The sequence below is a fragment of the Cynara cardunculus genome (assembly GCF_001531365.2).
Source record: "Cynara cardunculus var. scolymus isolate 2C chromosome LG 10, CcrdV1, whole genome shotgun sequence".
In the NCBI taxonomy this organism is placed as follows: domain Eukaryota; kingdom Viridiplantae; phylum Streptophyta; class Magnoliopsida; order Asterales; family Asteraceae; genus Cynara; species Cynara cardunculus.
This window is the reverse complement of record NC_037537.1, coordinates 22,613,013-22,632,641: the sequence shown is the minus strand read 5'-3', so window position 1 is coordinate 22,632,641 and position 19,629 is coordinate 22,613,013. Positions and strand designations below refer to the sequence as shown.

Sequence of the window (19,629 nt, the reverse complement as noted above, 5' to 3'; positions counted from 1 at the left end):
TATATATATATATATATATATATATATATATATATACACACACATACATGCATATATATTATAGTTCTAAGAAATATTATATGAACCACTATTTTTGAACCGCTATATCACCGCTACAAGCCTACAACTGCTATCTCGAATATCGGTCTTGACCGCAATTTTGTATTTTCACCGCTATAACAATATATATTAAATTGCATTTTTGCTCCTTGTGGTTTTAGTGACTAAGAAAATATTTAAAATGATTAAAATACCCCTCATTAAATTGGACTTAACAGAAAAAGTTAATGGTTGTTGGAAGGCGGGACAAAATCCGTTTGGAATCGACAAACTTGTGAGGCAAATCTGTTAAAACAAAGTAGAAGGATGAAAAACATTGAAAGTGACAAACATTAAGGACCAAAAGTAAACTTTGCTCTAAAACAATATAATATGATAATTTTACCTTGAGAACTTGGTAGATGGCATGGCAGTAACTCACCAACCCATGTTTTCTAAAATTTAAATCCAAATCACAAAACCATAATTCAAGAAGTCAACACCAAACAAAATTAAACATTCATACCAAAAAGTTGTTTCAAGAAATCATGGATCTCATTGCAATTAAATTTTTAAGTATAACATTGAAAAACTAAAACATACACACATGATCTCTGCCACTGCAAACCCATGATCATAAGTCAAAACGTTTCGAGACCATTCATCCAAATTGGGATGAGATGGGACCTTTATGACTTAAAAGAGAAACTTCTTTATTACTCGCTTAGTAGCACTCGTGGAAAACAAACCAAAGAGATCAGGAGTCTTTTCCAACGACAATAATCTCTCATGCAAGACTGTAAGTGACAAAAAATAGACGGAATAACTAACAAATTAGATTTGTATTAACCATGACAACTTTCCGATACAGGTCAAAATGAGTGATTTAAACAAAAAGTTGATATCCGACAACTTCGACCGCTCACACAAAACCCACTTCTTGGTTACCACATGTGAAAAGGCATTTTAAAACAGACTAACGATTGTTATGTATTTGAACAAAATCGTTCCTATTTGTATTTTGTATAAATATTTGTGACACGTGAATGAGAAGGGACAAGAGAAATTTATATGATTGAATTTAATATCAAAGCCTGAGGCTCTCCTCTCCCTCTATGTTTGATTTGGTTACTATTTGTGAAAGGTGAATAACGAGAAGTTTATACCATTCAATTGTTCCCCTCTTTACCAGCATGAGATGATTTAGTTGGACTGGATTGACACACTTTTTTGTAATTTTTTTTTTATTTTTATAAATAACAATATAGAGCTGGTTTATTCATACAACTCAATCAATTGAAATAATTATGGAAATAATAGGAGTTCATTAATTATGATAAACATTTATCTTAAGAAAGAATTAAAATATTTAACAATTACAAAGTACCTTAACCGGGCCTTGGGTTTTCGGTCGGGACCGGTTACGGGAATAGTGTTTGGGACCGATTTTCTAAATTGGGTTGTATGAATGACACATGACACAGGTTATTTAAAACACTAAAAATATATATCTTATAATAAATAAGTGTACTAAAGAAATAATAATCTAATTTGTGTGAATGAAGGTATATATATAAAACGATACAACATAACCAAAATGGGCAAACTTTTAATTAAATTTGACGAAATCAACACACCGAACAGAAATTACTTTCTTCTTTGCACATCACCTGAATATATTTCCCAACATACAAGAATATAAGCACACCTGGTTTACGAGAAACATAACAAAGCCAACGAACCGATATTATTCAACAAAACAACCCCTCTCGCCATTAATATCAGTACTCCTCGTCTTCGCCTTCATCCTCCACTCCTTCGGCACCAACTTCTTCGTAATCTTTCTCGAGAGCCGCAAGGTCTTCACGGGCTTCCGAGAACTCACCTTCCTCCATGCCTTCACCCACGTACCAATGAACGAATGCCCTCTTTGCATACATCAGATCAAACTTATGGTCGATCCTTGAAAACACCTCAGCAACTGCTGTATTGTTGCTGATCATGCAAACCGCTCGTTGCACCTTCGCAAGATCTCCCCCTGGTACCACTGTTGGTGGCTGATAATTGATCCCACATTTGAAACCAGTCGGGCACCTGTTATCCAACAAACATAATAAGAATTATCAAAAATCCCAAATTACCCGAAACAAAATTCATGTCCACCAAACAAACCACCTTTCTTGCAAAAGGGGATACTACACTTTGCATGGGAAGATCGTTTTTGGACAAAACCAAACCAAACCAAACAAGCCCATAATATACCACGCACAGGTGGGGGTGGGGGTCGGGGTGGGGGGATGTACTTAGAGCTGACCTCTACCCTAAAGATTTTGGGATTAACCACAAGAGTTGTGGCATAGTGGTTGAGGCCCAGGGGATGTGTGGAATATCCCATCTGCCCTGGGCTGATTTCTTGCAGTCACAATTTGCCGGGATTAACTTTGGCATAGCCTGGGACACCCTTCCAAAAATAGATTTTAGGATTCTAGTAATCTAACTACCGACTCATTAACCCTATCCCCTAGCCTTTACCTCTCCAACTTCCTTCATCCCGTCTAGATCCTAACCCCAGTGTGCTTAACCTGGTCTTGCGTCTCCAAGTGCTCCTATTTGAGGTCATTTTCTTTTTGCATTTAAGTATGTACAGTTTGTCCAAAACCACTCATTCTTACAAACTATAGGTTTGTTGGATTTACTTAGAAACAATTACTGGTTTGCAACATAAACTTAATTATCTAGATGCTATCATGGTGGCTTACCAATCAACAAATTGCACGGTGCGCTTAGTCTTGATTGTGGCAACAGCAGCATTGACATCTTTAGGGACAACATCTCCACGATACATCAAGCAACAGGCCATATACTTTCCATGCCTAGGATCACATTTAGCCATCATGCTTGCAGGCTCGAACACTGCATTTGTGATTTCAGGTACCGAGAGCTGCTCATGGTATGCTTTCTCGACTGATATTACAGGTGCATACGAAGAAAGCATGAAATGGATACGAGGGTATGGCACAAGGTTTGTTTGGAACTCTGTAATATCAACATTAATGGCTCCATCGAAACGGAGGGAAGTCGTCAAAGATGATATGATCTGAGAAATCAGTCGGTTCAAGTTGGTATATGTAGGCCTCTCGATGTCTAATGATCTCCGGCAGATATCATAAATTGCTTCATTATCCAAGAGCACTGCCACATCCGTATGTTCAAGTAGAGCATGAGTAGAAAGAACACTGTTGTATGGTTCCACAACTGCTGTTGAGACCTACAAAGAATTCACAGCAGTTTTTAATATAATCACATGAGGGATTTATTAAGATTCATAATATTAAACAAAGGCTTCACAGTTCAACAATTTGTTTATATCCATGGTTGTTGTTAAGCTTCTAAACATGTTTCGTAAATTTCTATAGTACATTTCATCAGAGAAGACCATCCCCTGATATGATAAGAAAACCAGACAGAATATGTATACCAAAAAGAATACCATCTTAATTGTCGTGAACATTTTATGTAAAATGTTGGTTAACGAGATGTAAACCAGTTTACAGTTCAAATCAGGTTCCATATCAACCAGTGATCTTGAAATAACAAATGATTGCTTTTCTACAGAATGTAGCATTTATCTTGTTCAATTTTTCTTTTTCTTTGTGATTACGAAAGATCAAGCAAGAGTACAAGAACACTCAAACTTGATATGCACCTGACGAAAATATGACCACAATAGAGAAACGCTCAAGAGAAAAGCTATAACTGATTATGTAGTGAAACCATGCATAATCAGTAACTTGTCTCATATGACCATCACACACATTTAGATCAAAATGCAGTTATAAGTACCTGAGGAGAAGGATAGATGGTGAACCCGAGCTTTGACTTCTTTCCATAGTCAACAGACAAGCGTTCCAACAACAAGGACCCAAGGCCAGAACCGGTACCTCCACCAACAGCATTGAACGCCAAAAACCCTTGCAAGCCAGTGCAGTTATCTGCTAACTTCCTTACTCGATCAAGGCATAGATCAACAATCTCCTTCCCCACTGAAAGACAGTCAAGCCGATTAAGCCACTTCCAAATAAAAGATGTTCTTTGTGTGGGTTTCTTTCTTTTTTCACCTCCGAAAAGAACGTTTTTTATCGTGTTTCCATATAGCTGGATAAACATAGCAGATAACTAGGACAAATACCTGTGTAATGGCCCCTGGCAAAGTTATTAGCAGCATCTTCCTTTCCAGAAATAAGCTGCTCAGGGTGGAAGAGTTGACGATAAGTCCCTGTCCTGACTTCATCAATGACAGTTGGTTCAAGATCAACAAATATCGCTCTTGGCACATGCTTTCCGGCACCAGTTTCGCTAAAGAACGTATTGAATGCATCATCTGCAACACCTGGCGTGGTGTCACTGCAAGAAAAAAGGATCAAGACTTCATTAGCAACAGATCTTGAAAAAGATCAAGACTTCATTAGCAACAGATCTTGAAAAATATCAAGACTTCATTAGCCACAGATCTCGAAAATGCTACTCAAAACAAAAACGAAAGTTTCGCATAAATTTGATCCTTAATAATCAAATCCATCCCCAATTCATAGCTCAGACTGCTGAATAATGAAAAGATTTCAAGAGATTTGGTGTCTTCATTCTTAGGTTTATAGCATAATTGTTAACATCCACTCTAATACACCTCACATTGAATGTAAATCTTACCATTTCAGTTTTGTAGATAGAATTAGGGCACTTCAGATCACAAAGATGGGTACAGTAAACAAGAAAACCTCCACGAAATAGACAGAAGGCGCTAAAGAACTACATAACAAAAAATTTATTCACAGAAAGTAAATCAAGGATTGAACTGTCACAATTCTCGCAATCAGTGAGGCAAGAATACAGATCGTGTTACTGCATTACAACCAAAGAAGTCCACAAGAAAGTCAACCACAATTCAAACACAGATCCAAAACTGATCCACTTACCTGTCAATTCATATCTCTCCATAAACACAAACACACGCAAATCCTAGGTCATGATTCATTGCTGATGAGGTTTCACATTAAGCTCGAGAACCCTAGTTTCAATCACTTCAAACGCCTCTAATCGGATAATTCCGTTTCTAATAGCAGAAAACCCTAAAAATATGCCCTAACGAACCCATTACCATGAACTCAGATCCATGAAGTTATACGCAAATCAAAACTGAAATCATCAAACCAAAACAGAGTTTGGATGACGGCATTGCTGAAACTAGGAAAAGAAGACACACACAAACCAAAAAAAAAAAAGACAAACAGAAAGAAACCAGAAAACGGATTTGATAGAAACACTAAATAAAGCTGTAGATGCATTAAATGAGTCTACAAAGACAGCAAATTCGTCCTAAACCTAAAGTACATGGATTCAAACTCACAGACATAGTTAAAATGAATGAAGGGGAACATAAGAACAAACCTAGGCATCATGCCATCGGGCTGAATGCCATGTTCAAGGCAGTAAAGCTCCCAACATGAATTTCCCACTTGAATCCCAGCTTGACCTATGTGTATGCTTATGATCTCCCTCATCTCTGTGTGTGAATGAGTTGGAAGAACCTGTCTCTGCTCTCTGCTCTCTGCTCTCCGATCTCCGATCTGTCACTCTCTCTCTCTCTCTCTCTCTCTCTAGAAATCTTGCCGACGGAAGAAGACTGTTAAAGAAGGAAATATAGTCGATAAGATTCGATGGCAAGTGTGGCTCCACCCACTCCCGCCAGCCTTTCATCCGTCCCCAGCCGGCCCACCCTAATTTACCATTTCAACCCTCCTTCAAATCAAAATTACAAATTCAGTCCCTTTACATTATTTTCGTTTGCTTATCATTCAATTATGAAACAGACTACGACGTTCTACCTTTTCTATATCATTGTGTCGCCTGTTACTCTCCCATTCATCATGTATTTGTCTGGTTGATGAAAATTAATATTATCATAGAAAACTAAGTATAATAAAAGTAATTAAAAAATCTATTATTCGTCTAATAAATGTGAGAACGACGAGAACACTGTCATAATCTATGACATATGTAGCATTAAGAACAGAATTATCCACATATAAGGGTATAAATGTCATTCACAGTCATATTGGGTATGCATAAATCACTTGCATAAGCATATATAATATGATTTACTATATGTTAACCGAATTTAACTATTTGTTATGAATTAATATGTATATATATTATATAGATTGACCCATTGGGCCTAGATAAATGTTTGGCCCAATGTAATGACCCAATAGATATAATGTATTGGGTAGTGGGCCAAATCAGCCCAGGACCGTCGGAGGACTCGGACCGGCAAAGGACCGGCCCAGGACCGGGACCGGTTGGGGTTTTTGGAAGTTTCGTGGGACCGGGACAGGCTATGGACCGGCCCGGCCCGAAAATTCAAATAATTTTATAAATAAATGTATTTTTAAATAATTTTATAATGTATTTTTATAAGACAATGTAATTTTAATTATATTAAAACGCATTTTGAAGTGTATTTGAGTGACCCAATTGTAAATTTATAATGTATTAAAAATATATATCATTAAAAAGAATCTTATTTTTAAAGTCGAGACCAGTTGGGACCGGGACCGACTGCCCATAACCGGTTATGAAGTACCTTGACCGGTCCTACCATTATCGACCAGGACGGGTTATGGCCGGTTATGAGAAAGCTTGGGACCAATTGGGACCGGCCCGGCCCGAGACCGATTTTTGGCCATCACTAGTATTGAGTATTGATATTGACTAACAAACCAATATATCTTAAAGTACTCTCATTAAGTTGCCGTTTACCTAAATGCTTACCCGGTAAGTGCTTACCGATAGAATCCAACATTATAATTTATTTTGATACATAAGATTTTAGTGTATCAAAACATATTGAATGCAACAAGTTACTGGGTAAGTGTTTACATGGGTAAGAGTCGTCATCCTTACTTACCGGGTAAGACTCTCTATCATTTTCATTGCTTTAACCCGGTAAAATTCTTGGTCGTTCTCATGTTCATCCGATAAGAAAATTTACCCGGTAAGATTCTTGGCCGTTCTCATGTTCATCCGATACGGTAAGATTCTTGGCCGTTCTCATGTTCATCCGATAAAAAAATTTACCCGGTAAACACTTTTTGAATTAGAAAGACGTAGATAACCAATTCTTAAAATTCGATGGTTTATTTATTCAAAAAAAAATATACATAAACTTGATCATTCAAAATAAAAAAATTCAATAATTTATTTATTAAAAATAATATTCATACTCTTAATTATTCAAAATATAAGATTTTCCTGATAAATTACATTCATTTTTACAGGGGCATATACTCAAGGGTATTTCCGCCAACAAAAGTAGTGGCAATTTCGCAAATCTACTGAACCCAAGGGTTAAAATTGGAATAAAAGGAAGCAAATCAAGAAATGAAGCCGTGGAAGAGTTTCTGCGACTTCGAAAAATATTACTACTATCATCGTTTAAATATTGCTTGCCTTTCTCTTCCTCTGAAACCCACTTGCAATTGTTCCTCTTTCTTCTCCTTCTCAGTTTTCTTTTACCGGAATTGTCTCAAAATGGCAGAGGAGAAACCGAAGCTCGTCGCCGGCGTATGGCCCACCGTTAAGCCCTTTGTCAATGGCGGAGCCTCTGGTATGCTTGCTACTTGTGTCATCCAACCCATCGATATGATCAAGGTATTTGTTTATATTCGGATCAACTGTTTGATTTATTTTGTTTTCTGATCGTAAAGGACTGTTTTCTTTAGCTCTTTAGTGGCACTGGTTTTAGGGTTTTTAGACCACCTTTTAGCTCGTTTTTCTTGGAAGGTTGTTTTCTATCATAGTTGTAAAGAACTTCAGTTTTTGAGCTATTTCGTGACAGAATTTTGTTGGATTTTAGCTCGAATGTTAGATTCTTCTTTATTGAAACGTGGGTTTGTTCGAAATTTTGGTTCTTGAAGGAAATTGTCGATTTTAGTATTCCGAACAACCGAGTCTTTTAAGACGATTTGCTTAAATTGATTTTGCATTTTACATTGCATGGTTTTCGGTTGAATTCAATTTTTGCTTCATTTGGTATAACGAGACATTTTGGTGGTTTTTTTCTTAAAATTTTGACTTAAAAACAGTTCCTTGAAATACTTTGAATCTACCTGCATATCAATTTTGAGGTGACTTAATTGAACTGCTTTTCATCTTATCGTCGGATCAAATCTGTTTTAAGTTGCAGATTTCCATAAAGCTGCAGCTCATTTGTTCATAATTCTTGAGTTGCTTGTAGGAAGTTCTAACAAGTGTTTATTTTTACCTGCACTGAAATTTGCTTTTATCTTATATATCTATGTATGTGTGTGTGTGTGTGATAGATTATGCTAACTTATTAGGTTCATGGTTCATTTATAGGTGAGAATCCAACTGGGTCAAGGATCTGCCTTTGCAGTGACAAAGACTATGCTAAAGAACGAGGGTGTTGGCGCCTTTTACAAGGTTTGTTCCATTCATTGATATTTGTTCCTTATTAGTGTAAATATGGTCGATGGCAAGATACAACCTGCAATTTGATGCAGTCATGACTTATTACCGAAAAGGGCCTTTGGCCTAGCGGTATCTCGGCCTTTGGTACAACGGTATACGGGCCTTTGGCCTGTCAGGAGGTCAGGGGTTCAAACCTCACTAAAGGTGAGGAGGGTGTGTTAGTTAGTTGTTGCATTTGCCATATATAAATATATAGATGCCAATATCTGATGTAGTTATGCATGCATGTGCTTTCTCTATTTTTGTTTTTATTTTTATTTTTATTTTGTGGAATATGCTAGTTTGTTCGTACTCTGTTATGTTGGAAAATATGTTGTATGATATGCTTGTATCCATGTCGAATTATAATGTGGACTTGTTTATCTATTTAGTCCACCTCATGGAGGCCTTGTGCTCAATTACAAGTACATGGGGATTAGTTGATGTCAACACACACCAAACAGGCCGTGCTATAAAAAGCACAAACATATGATTTAAATGCACGGGATTGTCATATGTTAAAATGGACTCATCACATGTCGTGCCAATATTCTATTTTCTTGTATAATTTCTTTTTCTTGTAAAATGACTTTGTTTCGATCTTTGGACATCTTATTAAGTGGATTTTCTGGTGTTTCTACTTATGATGCATTTGGTGATGTCCAACTAAGTTGTTCTTTGGAGCAGGGTTTATCTGCTGGTTTGCTTAGGCAAGCTACATATACGACTGCGAGACTTGGTACATTCAGGTGAGTGTTAGTCCTTGAACGTTTGGAGAATATATGGCGATGTATGTATGGCATCCACTTCTTTGTAGCTTTTGGGTACGTGATGTAAGATTCCCTCACTATTACTTACTCATTTCTATTGAACAACTACTTGGAGTGTTTTGACATGCGTTATGCTTCATCTTCACCAACTACCATATATACCATGTATTCATTCTCTCATACAAGGAGGCTATTTTTTAATATACATTTTCCTCGTCTGATTTGGTCGATTTTGATGAATTTTGTTTAGCTTATGTTACATTAATGGATACAAGGTTAGGATTACAACCTCTACTTAAGAACAAAGTTGTTATTAACATTAATTATTCTGATTCTTTCATTCTTTATCAAGGAAACAACCGCTCTACACTTTGGAGTAGAGGTCAGGTCTGTGTACATCTTACCTCTCCCGAGACCCACCTCCAAGTGCGATATATTGGGATCATCTCATTTGGTTCCCCTCGCAGATAATTAATCCTTGTTAGGGTTCTTAGGTAATATTCTCACAAAGTTTAGATGGGTTGTTGTGTACGGAAGACCAAGTTTTATGTCTTTAGTTGGATATAGTGGATGCTTAATAGGTCCTACGTTGCATAATTTAGGTGAATCATCAATCATTTGGCTGTCTATGTGAGGATTAATCTTTGTATATGCACTTGCACTTTGAGTGTGACCCTGTTCTTATGGTTTTGCCTTTACATGATTATGCGTGAGGAAACTTAAACTAAAAACAACCCATCCCATTGTGACCTTAGCCTTTTGAAATTACTAAAGGTTTGAACGATGCCTTTTTGACTGGGTGTCAATGACCTATGAGGAACGTGCCAACCGCAGAAACCATTGGTTTGCTTCTTGCATATTGAAGCTCAGGCTCATAGGCCTCAATTTGCAATACTTCCTAACCTCTACAGCTAAAGATGGTAATTGGAACTTGGAATTGCTTGTTCTATCATCTATGGCAAAATAACTGGTTGTCGCATAAAAAGCATGGTGTTTTAGCTCTGCCTGCAAGTGGCAAGTCGTTCTACAAACCAATTTATATGGTGAAATGGTCGGTCGGTAACCATGCATCCTTTAGTCTTGATGATCCATCCTTCTTGTCCAACCTAACCACCTTCTCGATAATTCGTAAGTAAATTACACAAGGACTTTGGTACTGCATTAAAGTCTTCGATGAAGCAACGATAGAAGTTGACATGACCTAGAAAATAGTGCACTTTAGTGATAGAAAAGGGGGGGTCTTGGTTATGTATGCTACAACAAATGGGTTTCATGGATTATTAAGAGTCTCTTTAACCATTTTCTTAGTTGCTTTTACTTTATGCAGTTAGTTAACATATGCTTATACACACATACATACACAATATACGTTTATGTGTGTAGTATGTAGTATGTAGTATGTAGTATGTAGTATGTAGATATAAATACAATATATGTGTGTGAATTGCTATTAAGCTGAGATTCTTCACTGAAACAACCTCTCTAATCTTGGGGGTAGAGGCAAGATATGTGTACATCTTACCCCCACACCCTCCCTCTGTGTGACATATATTGGGCTCGCTTGGTTTGTTCCTACTGGACATACGCATGGAATACAAGGGTGGACCCACTATGGTGCATACGGTGGCAGGGGCCACTGCTTCGTTCCTCTATTGTAATATAAAAATATTTAGAGTCGTAAAAGGTGCCACTGTATTATTTTGTTGGGTGCAACCATTTATTCTTTGAAACTACGAAAACAATTTTTTCTTAGTAGAGTTGGTTCGCATGGTCTTTTTCCCCTTCCAGGCACGGGTCCAAATCCCATTTTGTATCATTTTCTTAGTTTTTATCTTTTAATTTGAGGTTTATTATGTTTTTTTAAAAAGAATTGGGAACCAATGATGATTTTGTGAAAAATATATATAGCTTCATTTCTTATAGTCAAATGGTGCCACCAGTTGAAAAAAAAGTTAGGTCTGCCTCTAATGGAATATGTATATGTATATGTATATGTATATGTATATGTATATGTATATGTATATGTATATGTATACGTATATGTATGCTTGCAATATACCCAACATATGTATGTATAGATATATACAATGCATATGCATGTATATATTTTTATGACATTTAATCACTCTATAGGATTTTGACAAACAAGGCACTTGAAGCCAATGACGGAAAGCCCATTCCTTTATATCAAAAAGCTTTGTGTGGGCTAACAGCCGGAGCCATTGGAGCATGTGTGGGAAGTCCAGCCGATTTAGCACTGATTCGTATGCAGGCTGATGCCACCGTGCCTGCTGCCCAACGCCGTAATTACACAAATGCATTTCATGCCTTGTTCAGGATTACAGCAGACGAAGGCGTCTTGGCTCTCTGGAAAGGTGCCGGTCCAACTGTCGTAAGAGCAATGGCACTAAACATGGGAATGCTTGCCTCTTATGACCAAAGTGTCGAGTTCTTCAAGGATAATATTGGTTTGGGCGAAACTTCTACAGTCATAGGTAAAGTTATTTAAACTACCGAATACTTCCATATTTGAAGTTAAGTTTTCTCATATAAACGTTTGATTATATTTTCATTCTAAAGGATCGGAAACCACTTCACTAACTAGAATTGTATGTTTTGTTTCCATTGGCAGGTGCGAGTACAGTATCAGGGTTCTTCGCTGCAGCCTGCAGTTTGCCTTTCGATTACGTGAAAACCCAAATACAGAAGATGCAGCCAGATGCAGAGGGGAAATACCCTTATACCGGATCGTTAGATTGTGTGATGAAAACCCTAAAGTCGGGTGGACCCTTTAAATTTTACACGGGGTTTCCAGTATATTCTGTCAGGATTGCCCCTCACGTCATGGTACGCCCCCTCTTCTCTTTCTGCTTAAGATTTTGCCTAAAACTAACCCTGAATGGACATGATAACCCGCGGCTGGCTTTTGAGCCGAAGTCATGAATCTTTAAAACCTCCAAATATTGTGAATACTGATTTTGGAACTCGAAAGAGTAGCGTTGTTCTTAACGGTGAACTTGTTGGTTACGCAGATGACATGGATCTTCCTGAACCAAATTCAAAAACTGGAGAAGGCAGCTGGGCTGTAGGTTTTACTCGAACTAATATCGTGTGTTGTACTTGTGGGATTCGTTTATTGGTGATCGAGTCGGAGATTTCTTCCGAATTACTAGAGAATTAATGTTTTTGGCTGTAAAAAATAAGAATGTTTGAGGTAGAATTGGTTCAGATGATTGCTGAGATCTTGGTCTTGGGTTAAGTTTGAGCAAAAATAAGATGGATGTGTACCCTCTTCCCCCCTCTGCTCTTGTGCACTTAAACACTGGTTTAGTTTTACAGACATGATTTGCTTTTTGTTTAAAAAAGGGTGGCACCTTTGGTCAATTTATAAGATTATAGCGCTGAATGCAGGCGGGTCATTTACGCAAGGCTCTAAATGACGTGAGACGTGACGTGGCGGGTCATTTATAAGATTATATGTTTGAGAATATTATTTAAAAAACTCATGTCTTACAAAATAACGCCCTATGACGTGTTACAACAAAAGTCAAACCTTAGAATGGAGCCATGGGGTTAATGTGGCAGTAAAGCGAAGCCTCAGTGTCATAACGAGTTAATTAGAACCATGTATTTAGGTATAATTTTTAATGAGATTTTAATTAAATTCAAATCTCTTTAAAGCAAGAAAAACCACATTAATCAAAAGGTAATGTATTTAATTAGGTCATATTTAAGGTTATATACCTAAATACAACCATATGATTTGTACCATAAATTGGGTTATGAGTTTGGTTTTACAAAAGCCAAAATGCAATAAAGTGCTTAGAGCATCTCGAATAAATTCTCTAAGATGAATGATCAAAAGTCAAAACCTCCAATTAGGTTCGTCTCCAAGAGCTTCTCTATTTTGGAGATTACAATGTTATTTATATTATTAACAATTAATAAAATATTATTTCTCTTTTTCTTCTGAATATTTAATTAAAGGATTCTAAAAATCATTTATCTTTCTTAAATTATCATTTTTTCAGATTTCTCTAAATTTGGAGATCATCTCTCTCATACGTTCTCCATTTTAGAGAATGTTAGAGCATCTTCAACAGTTATGTTAAAGTTTTTCTAAAATAGAATATCAAAAGTTACATCTAACTTTTGATGATTCTACCGTTAACTATATTATTAAAATATTTAGTACATTTTGATAAAATATTCTCTCTTCTAAACACTTAATTTCAATGTCTCATATTGGTAAGAAAGAATAAAATATTATTTATCCCTCTTAAATATAGCGTTTTAAAAATTCTATAAATTAAGAGATTTTTATCATCTCTATCATTTTTTTTCTATTTTAACGTACAAGATAACATAGCTGTTGAAGCAAAAAGGTTGCTAAAATTTCATTTTCCTCTATTTTAACATAGATGTCAAAAATGCTCTTATAGAGAGAGAGCGCACCTCTTGGAACAAAAAGAACTCCAAAATCTCCATTTTAAAGAATCATTTTGAAGATTACTTCAATTTAAAACTATTAGTTTTTTTTTTCTCCATTAGTGTAAAATCACATCATAATGAGTTAACTCATGTCACTTAAGCTGGAATCCATTTCTATGTCAAAATGGATACAAAATACGAAGAATTGAGCAATTAGGATGATAGCTTAGGTTCTTCTTTTATTCATGTAACCTTGTGGGTTAGCACAAGCGGCAATAAAGTTTGAGTCTTTGGGGATCCTCCTCAAATGTCATCGGTTTGAGTCCTGCAAAGTCACTAAAGATTTTTCTGGCCATTCTTTAAAGCCCTTAGAATTAATCAAGGTGCGCACAACCTAACCTAAACATCCATGTTTCACAAAATAAAAAGTTGTATGACTGAAATAACACAACAACATCCACCAAATTGCCTCACTCAACATACTTATTCACACCATATGATGGAATGGGATCATGAATAACAACTTCCACTACAAAAATACATTCAACCTTACTAATCAAATCCAAATGGCACTTCAATATTTCATTTCATACCTTTCAAAGATGTATCCTGAAAAATTGTGGTTTTGCAGCAACGCCAATCGAGGATCTATCAAGAACACGCTTAAGCCCTGTTACGAAACAATGGAAAATGTTATTACCACTTGCTTCATATGCATAACGATGGAGAAAACTAGACGCGGTTGTTAAATCTGGAGAAATCATAAGCAAAGAGCATCCAAGATTAAATTTTTACATCTTTCAAGTGCATACAGACCTACGAATCAAATACTGTCGTCGTATGACGACTGTTTTAAGGACAAATACAAATGTTAAATGTTGGATATAAAGCGTAGTTAAGATAGTTAGAATGATGATTTCAAGTTATTTGCATGTATCACTAAATAAACGAACTATATGCTTAAAATCCTATGGGATCAACTGTAAATGTAGGAAAATTGCTAACTACGCAAATATTTTGTGTTTTGATTTTTCCGTTCCCTGAAACTGCTATTTTTTGTGTGTGTGATCATTGATCGTGACAGCAACTACCATAAACGGAGATATTTACAGACAAAGATTACTTTCATAATAAAGGGGCAACTACAGCGAAGATAAGATAGGAGAAAAGATAGTGAGGAACGAAAGAGAAAAGACTTGTACATCCAATAAAGCACTTAATTTTTATATAGACTATAAGTCGTATGTCGCCATTTAATAATCACTTCTCTACAAGTTATTCTACTGTGTATAACATATGATCTCACTAATTTCGAATATAAATAGATTCTTTATTTTATTTTTATCTTTATTTTATTTAAGTATTAATTTAATCTTTTCTAACTTTCCTAGATTAACATACTTTGTTCAAAATTAAGTTATTCTTATCCGTTGTAAATCTTTCAGATTCTAATCCAAGGTACAAATCACAATAATACTTCTATGTCAATTCTCACAACCATAGGTTTTTAGTCTTTTGACAATGCTGCAAAACATTCTCTGCAAATACCTCTCTATGCCAATAAAGAATCGTAACCGAACAAAGAGAAAGGAAAAAAAAAAAAAAAGACAATTGCCCAATTAAAGCTGTATGCTTAATTATTTTCTGAATTTAACAAAGTAACTTGTGAAATACAAAATAATGCAACGGGTAGAGTGGTATCAATTCTGCAAACTGTAGTTAGAGAAACACACCTGCTTATGTATGAGTTGTCAGTGGTATCAATAAGTAACTTATCACCCGTTATAACATGAGGTGGCACCTAGAAGAACAATTCATAAAATTAGAAATCAAAACTTGCTCGGCAGAAAGGCACATAACGCATTTCCAGTATTTATAAACCTACCTGTACGGTGATGCCGTTGTCCAGTAATACCTTTTTGGTACTGTTGCAATGAGCAAGATGAAAAAAGAAAAATTAAGGATCACCAGATTAAGAGCGATCTACTCGTTCTGTTGTATCAAATCTTTTTTAGCTATTAATTAAGTTCTGTTAAGAGGATTAATATAGATGGAATTATGCTACATCTTGTCCATTCGGAATTAGTTATTGCTTGTCATTCCGTTTTATCAAATTTGAAAATAAATTATGAGTAACAGAAAGAAAATCATACTGAGGGGTAGCTCCCATCCCCTTCATAGGGACTTGTGCTTCCACCACGGTACACGTCACTCGTTTAGGTACTGATGCTGACATAGCCCTGTCATTAAAGAGTTCCACAGAGACAGTGATATCATCTGTTTAGCATGGAACATGTTTCAGTAAGACAAGATAACGGAAACAAAATCATAAGAAAAAGAATGATCAACAAAAAAATTAGAACGCTGCAAGTATTCAAATATCATCACAAGAAGATACCATGAGACTTACATGACATACCCAAAAGGAAACAGAAACAAAATCGAAGATCGGTACACGAAGCAGCAAAGATCTAAAATCCATATAATATTATCAATCTTGGAGCAGAAAATGCAGAAAGGAACTCTTGGTCTGCAAGCAAATATACCCTAGCTTATGGCTAGGGTACAAATGTGGGGACTTCAGAACCTCCTGCAATTTGTGAAAGGGCATATGAGAGATGCAAGTTCCAGCCATACCGAACCTTGCATCTCTAAATGCAGAATATAGACAGTTCGCACTAACGAAAGGGTGATGGAATATGGCAGAAGTTTATCCATGAGAACTGCAGGAAGTCTAATAAAGGACACTGGAAGGAAATGCACAAGAAAATTTGTTGGATCATTATGCCTTGGTGGGGGAAGGGGGAGAAAGAGGGTGGCAGAAATTTTGGCCAAGCACCATATGCTATTAGACATTAAGGTAAAAGAAATGAGACCCTTGATTGCAACCCAGGCATGCCAGCGTGTCCAAGTCCTTGTACATATCCATATACATGCAAGGTTAGGTTCCAGTTAAATGAAGTAGCGATGAGAAGGGTAAGAAGGGATCTCCACCCTTGGCTCAATCCTAATTGAAGAGAAACATTAGATCAACACTAATGATATACACTTGATCAATTCCCTTCTAAAGCGCAATTCATGGGATGGTTTGAGATTAAAAATGATCAAGGGTCGAAATCCCTTCTTACACTTCTCACCTTAGCTCCTATTCTCACACGATCCTTCGTCTATACATACATACATATATATAGCTGCTTTCCCTCGGTAAAAAAAAACAGCAATGCCTCCCTTTTTTTCACCTACTACTCTATAATTATCCTATCTTCAAAATTATCATCTTCCTTACAAACCGGCTGATTGACATGGCAAAATGTATCAAAAAAGTTGCTTGTCAAAAGAAGCACACTTTAAATGAAAACCAAAGTGTTAGTTCATCACCTTTTAAATACGCAAGAGAGTCGCCAAATAAGTGCTTCGGTACATCCAATTGCACAAAAGTGTTAGGCCTGATACAAACAAGAAGATGGACAACGTTGTTTAGTAGCTTGAGTTCTTTTTCTTGCAGTGTTTTTTAATATGATTTAAGATTAACAAGCTCCTCTAGAGCAGTTGAGGAAAATGGATGAATAAAAACTTACTCCATTAGCACAACACTGTCACTTTCTTCATCAGTGTACAGGTACGTGAAGGATTTCGCTTCAACAAATACTTCTGCATAACAGACAGGAACACACTGTAAAACATTGTTTTCCATGGTCATTTTTGAACCAGCAAGTTAATATGCATACTTTCAACTATCTCGTCTGTGCGAAACCTTTCATTCACTTTGTTTCCACTGTCAACGTCACGAAGCTCAACCTGCTCCAGTGAAAAACACGAAGAAATCAAGATGAGTGTGAATGTTGATAATCTTGGGTGGTATAATAAGAATCAACTAGGATTGTCTGAACAACAAGAAAGTTAGGATATAGGAATCGGAATATAGCATGAATAAGTTCTAGCCCACAACCCTCAAAAGCTTAGGTATCAGGCTTTCAATACCCTACAACAATAATGCGTTAAACATTAATATAGTTATAATTCGATTACGTAGTTATTCATCCTATCTGAATAAAATATTGCATCCACACGAGATATCCAGTCAAACCTACCAAGCCAAGATTATACAAGAATCATAAATCAACACATAAAAACTAAAGGAGCTTTAACCTGTATGATAGCCCCTCCTCTTCCTTGAGTCGAGTGTTGTGCTTTCACGACCTAGATCATATTCACATAGGTCGATAAGTGAGGTACAACTTTAATACACACACACACAAAAGTTACTTCAATTGCAGACCACTAGATAGATATTAGCAAAAACACTACCTGGTAAACTTTTCCTGAAGCAGATGAAATTCCCCAAACACGATAAAAGCAGTCCAGTGAGTCTATGCGCGTCTCTGTTGACGTGTGTAGAAGTAAAAATAAAACAAAAACAAACCTTTCCTTTCAATGACATTTCCTGGTCTCACCTGCACCAAATTATTAGCCCCGAGTTATAACCCAATCTTAGGAAAATAACCTATGAAAGAACTTGGCAACCAACATCCTCATTGTTCTAAAGATCCCAGATTAGGGATGCTGAAGCAGCCACCTAAGCATTACCCATCCCCCCACTGCATCGATTGATTAAGGCTGTTTAATCAATTAAACATTGAATAAAATCACTCAGGGAATAATCAATATTTCTCCAATTGCTTTTATTATCGAACTTCCTCAACTGTAAGGGTTCATTCCAATCCTTTTATAAGAAATGCACTATAAATTAGTCATTTAGAATACTAATATTATTAGAATAACATAGTATCGAAATTCTGATATATCATCAATTTACATAATCTAAAAGTGATTATAATTTATATATTTAGGAACACTTACTAGTCTTCTTAATCCCCAGATTAAGCTATAGGTCAGTCGTTATATCCTGCATAATCTATGCCCTGAAGAGTCAGAATATCTCGAATTCAATATGATATGAGCTTCGATACTCCATATGCTATAACCACATGATTTTGATTTCAAGAATGTAATACCTTCAACCCTAAATCAGTGGACTCACCAGAAAACTCGTAATTTTAGAATGAGTTGAATTTTTTTCCCAATATTTCTGCGAACAGATTACAGATTAACGTAGATACAAGATGAATTTTCCGAGTTTAATTTCATATAAGGAAGAAAAAGTTGCACGTTGCCTCGTTAAATAAGAAACTTAATCATTCGAACAGAAAATGATTTCATTTGATCAAAGCAAATCAAGTCATCTTGTTAATTTTGATCATAAACATTTCCAAAATTTTAATACACATGCGCGAGCCGGGACACCCACACAGAGAGAAATAACTCACGTCGGAGCCGCGAGCTTTGGCGAATCGGATCTGATTGGCGGACCATGGGACGGCGAGAGGTTGGCCATATGGTCGACTGCGGTCGTCGGAGTAAATCGACGAGTCCGAATGAGTTAAAGTGATGTTTTTGAGATGCGGAGAGATCATAATAGAGTACTGGCGAACTGAAGAAGTAGCGTGAAGTCTTCCAGAAATACGTCGAGCTTTAGCTGCCGCTGCGGCGGCGGCTATGGCGACGGCTCTCATTGTTGGTGACGGAAGGTTTCTCTAGTCGAATCTTTCTGGTGTGAGATCGGCGGTGTGTTTTAGCCGTGAGCTAGTCGCGTTTAACTTCTCTAACACAGCAAATTCTCAATTTTGATTTTTTTTATTAATAATCTCTCTTATAAAGCATTTAGTTAAAACTCTTAAAAACTCTTAAACCTGTTTATCTCTAAACGATTTCATCATTATCCGATTTAATCTCATATCTGAATTCGTGTAACTAACTGCAGATAAACACAATCAAATACAAGATAAACATCTCATTTTAAATA

At 36.3% G+C, this 19,629-nt stretch overlaps 3 protein-coding genes across 3 annotated transcripts; 1 reads left to right on the top strand and 2 right to left on the bottom strand.

Moving 5' to 3' along the window:
• Nucleotides 1-1,619: 1,619 nt before the first annotated feature.
• On the bottom strand, nucleotides 1,620-5,687 carry LOC112519674 (tubulin alpha-3 chain-like). Its single transcript, XM_025127890.1, has 5 exons — nucleotides 5,485-5,687; nucleotides 4,229-4,443; nucleotides 3,883-4,082; nucleotides 2,799-3,307; nucleotides 1,620-2,133 (listed from the first exon to the last, which is right to left on the bottom strand). The coding sequence occupies exons 1-5, from the start codon at nucleotides 5,595-5,597 to the stop codon at nucleotides 1,821-1,823; spliced, it is 1,350 nt and encodes a 449-aa protein (XP_024983658.1). The 5' UTR covers nucleotides 5,598-5,687; the 3' UTR covers nucleotides 1,620-1,820.
• A 1,869-nt stretch (nucleotides 5,688-7,556) lies between these two features.
• On the top strand, nucleotides 7,557-12,666 carry LOC112518880 (mitochondrial dicarboxylate/tricarboxylate transporter DTC-like). Its single transcript, XM_025126665.1, has 6 exons — nucleotides 7,557-7,746; nucleotides 8,455-8,538; nucleotides 9,253-9,314; nucleotides 11,469-11,830; nucleotides 11,968-12,182; nucleotides 12,368-12,666. The coding sequence occupies exons 1-6, from the start codon at nucleotides 7,627-7,629 to the stop codon at nucleotides 12,422-12,424; spliced, it is 900 nt and encodes a 299-aa protein (XP_024982433.1). The 5' UTR covers nucleotides 7,557-7,626; the 3' UTR covers nucleotides 12,425-12,666.
• A 1,262-nt stretch (nucleotides 12,667-13,928) lies between these two features.
• Nucleotides 13,929-19,424, bottom strand: LOC112518878 (elongation factor P). Its single transcript, XM_025126662.1, has 11 exons — nucleotides 19,094-19,424; nucleotides 18,190-18,220; nucleotides 18,075-18,088; nucleotides 17,916-17,966; nucleotides 17,495-17,564; nucleotides 17,345-17,417; nucleotides 17,145-17,212; nucleotides 15,920-16,043; nucleotides 15,652-15,691; nucleotides 15,500-15,567; nucleotides 13,929-14,436 (listed from the first exon to the last, which is right to left on the bottom strand). The coding sequence occupies exons 1-11, from the start codon at nucleotides 19,337-19,339 to the stop codon at nucleotides 14,430-14,432; spliced, it is 792 nt and encodes a 263-aa protein (XP_024982430.1). The 5' UTR covers nucleotides 19,340-19,424; the 3' UTR covers nucleotides 13,929-14,429.
• Between the last annotated feature and the right edge of the window lie 205 nt (nucleotides 19,425-19,629).

Coding starts and splice junctions, on each gene's coding strand:
- LOC112519674 (XM_025127890.1), bottom strand. CDS start 5,597: ATGAGGGAGATCATAAGCATACACATAGGTCAAGCTGGGATTCAAGTG. Junction 4,083..4,228: donor TGCCAGGGGCCATTACACAG/GTATTTGTCCTA, acceptor ACTGTCTTTCAG/TGGGGAAGGAGATTGTTGAT. Junction 3,308..3,882: donor CCATCTATCCTTCTCCTCAG/GTACTTATAACT, acceptor AATTCTTTGTAG/GTCTCAACAGCAGTTGTGGA.
- LOC112518880 (XM_025126665.1), top strand. CDS start 7,627: ATGGCAGAGGAGAAACCGAAGCTCGTCGCCGGCGTATGGCCCACCGTT. Junction 7,747..8,454: donor AACCCATCGATATGATCAAG/GTATTTGTTTAT, acceptor GTTCATTTATAG/GTGAGAATCCAACTGGGTCA. Junction 12,183..12,367: donor GGATTGCCCCTCACGTCATG/GTACGCCCCCTC, acceptor TTGGTTACGCAG/ATGACATGGATCTTCCTGAA.
- LOC112518878 (XM_025126662.1), bottom strand. CDS start 19,339: ATGAGAGCCGTCGCCATAGCCGCCGCCGCAGCGGCAGCTAAAGCTCGA. Junction 18,221..19,093: donor CCAAAGCTCGCGGCTCCGAC/GTGAGTTATTTC, acceptor AATTTGGTGCAG/GTGAGACCAGGAAATGTCAT. Junction 17,418..17,494: donor CACAGACGAGATAGTTGAAA/GTATGCATATTA, acceptor TCTGTTATGCAG/AAGTATTTGTTGAAGCGAAA.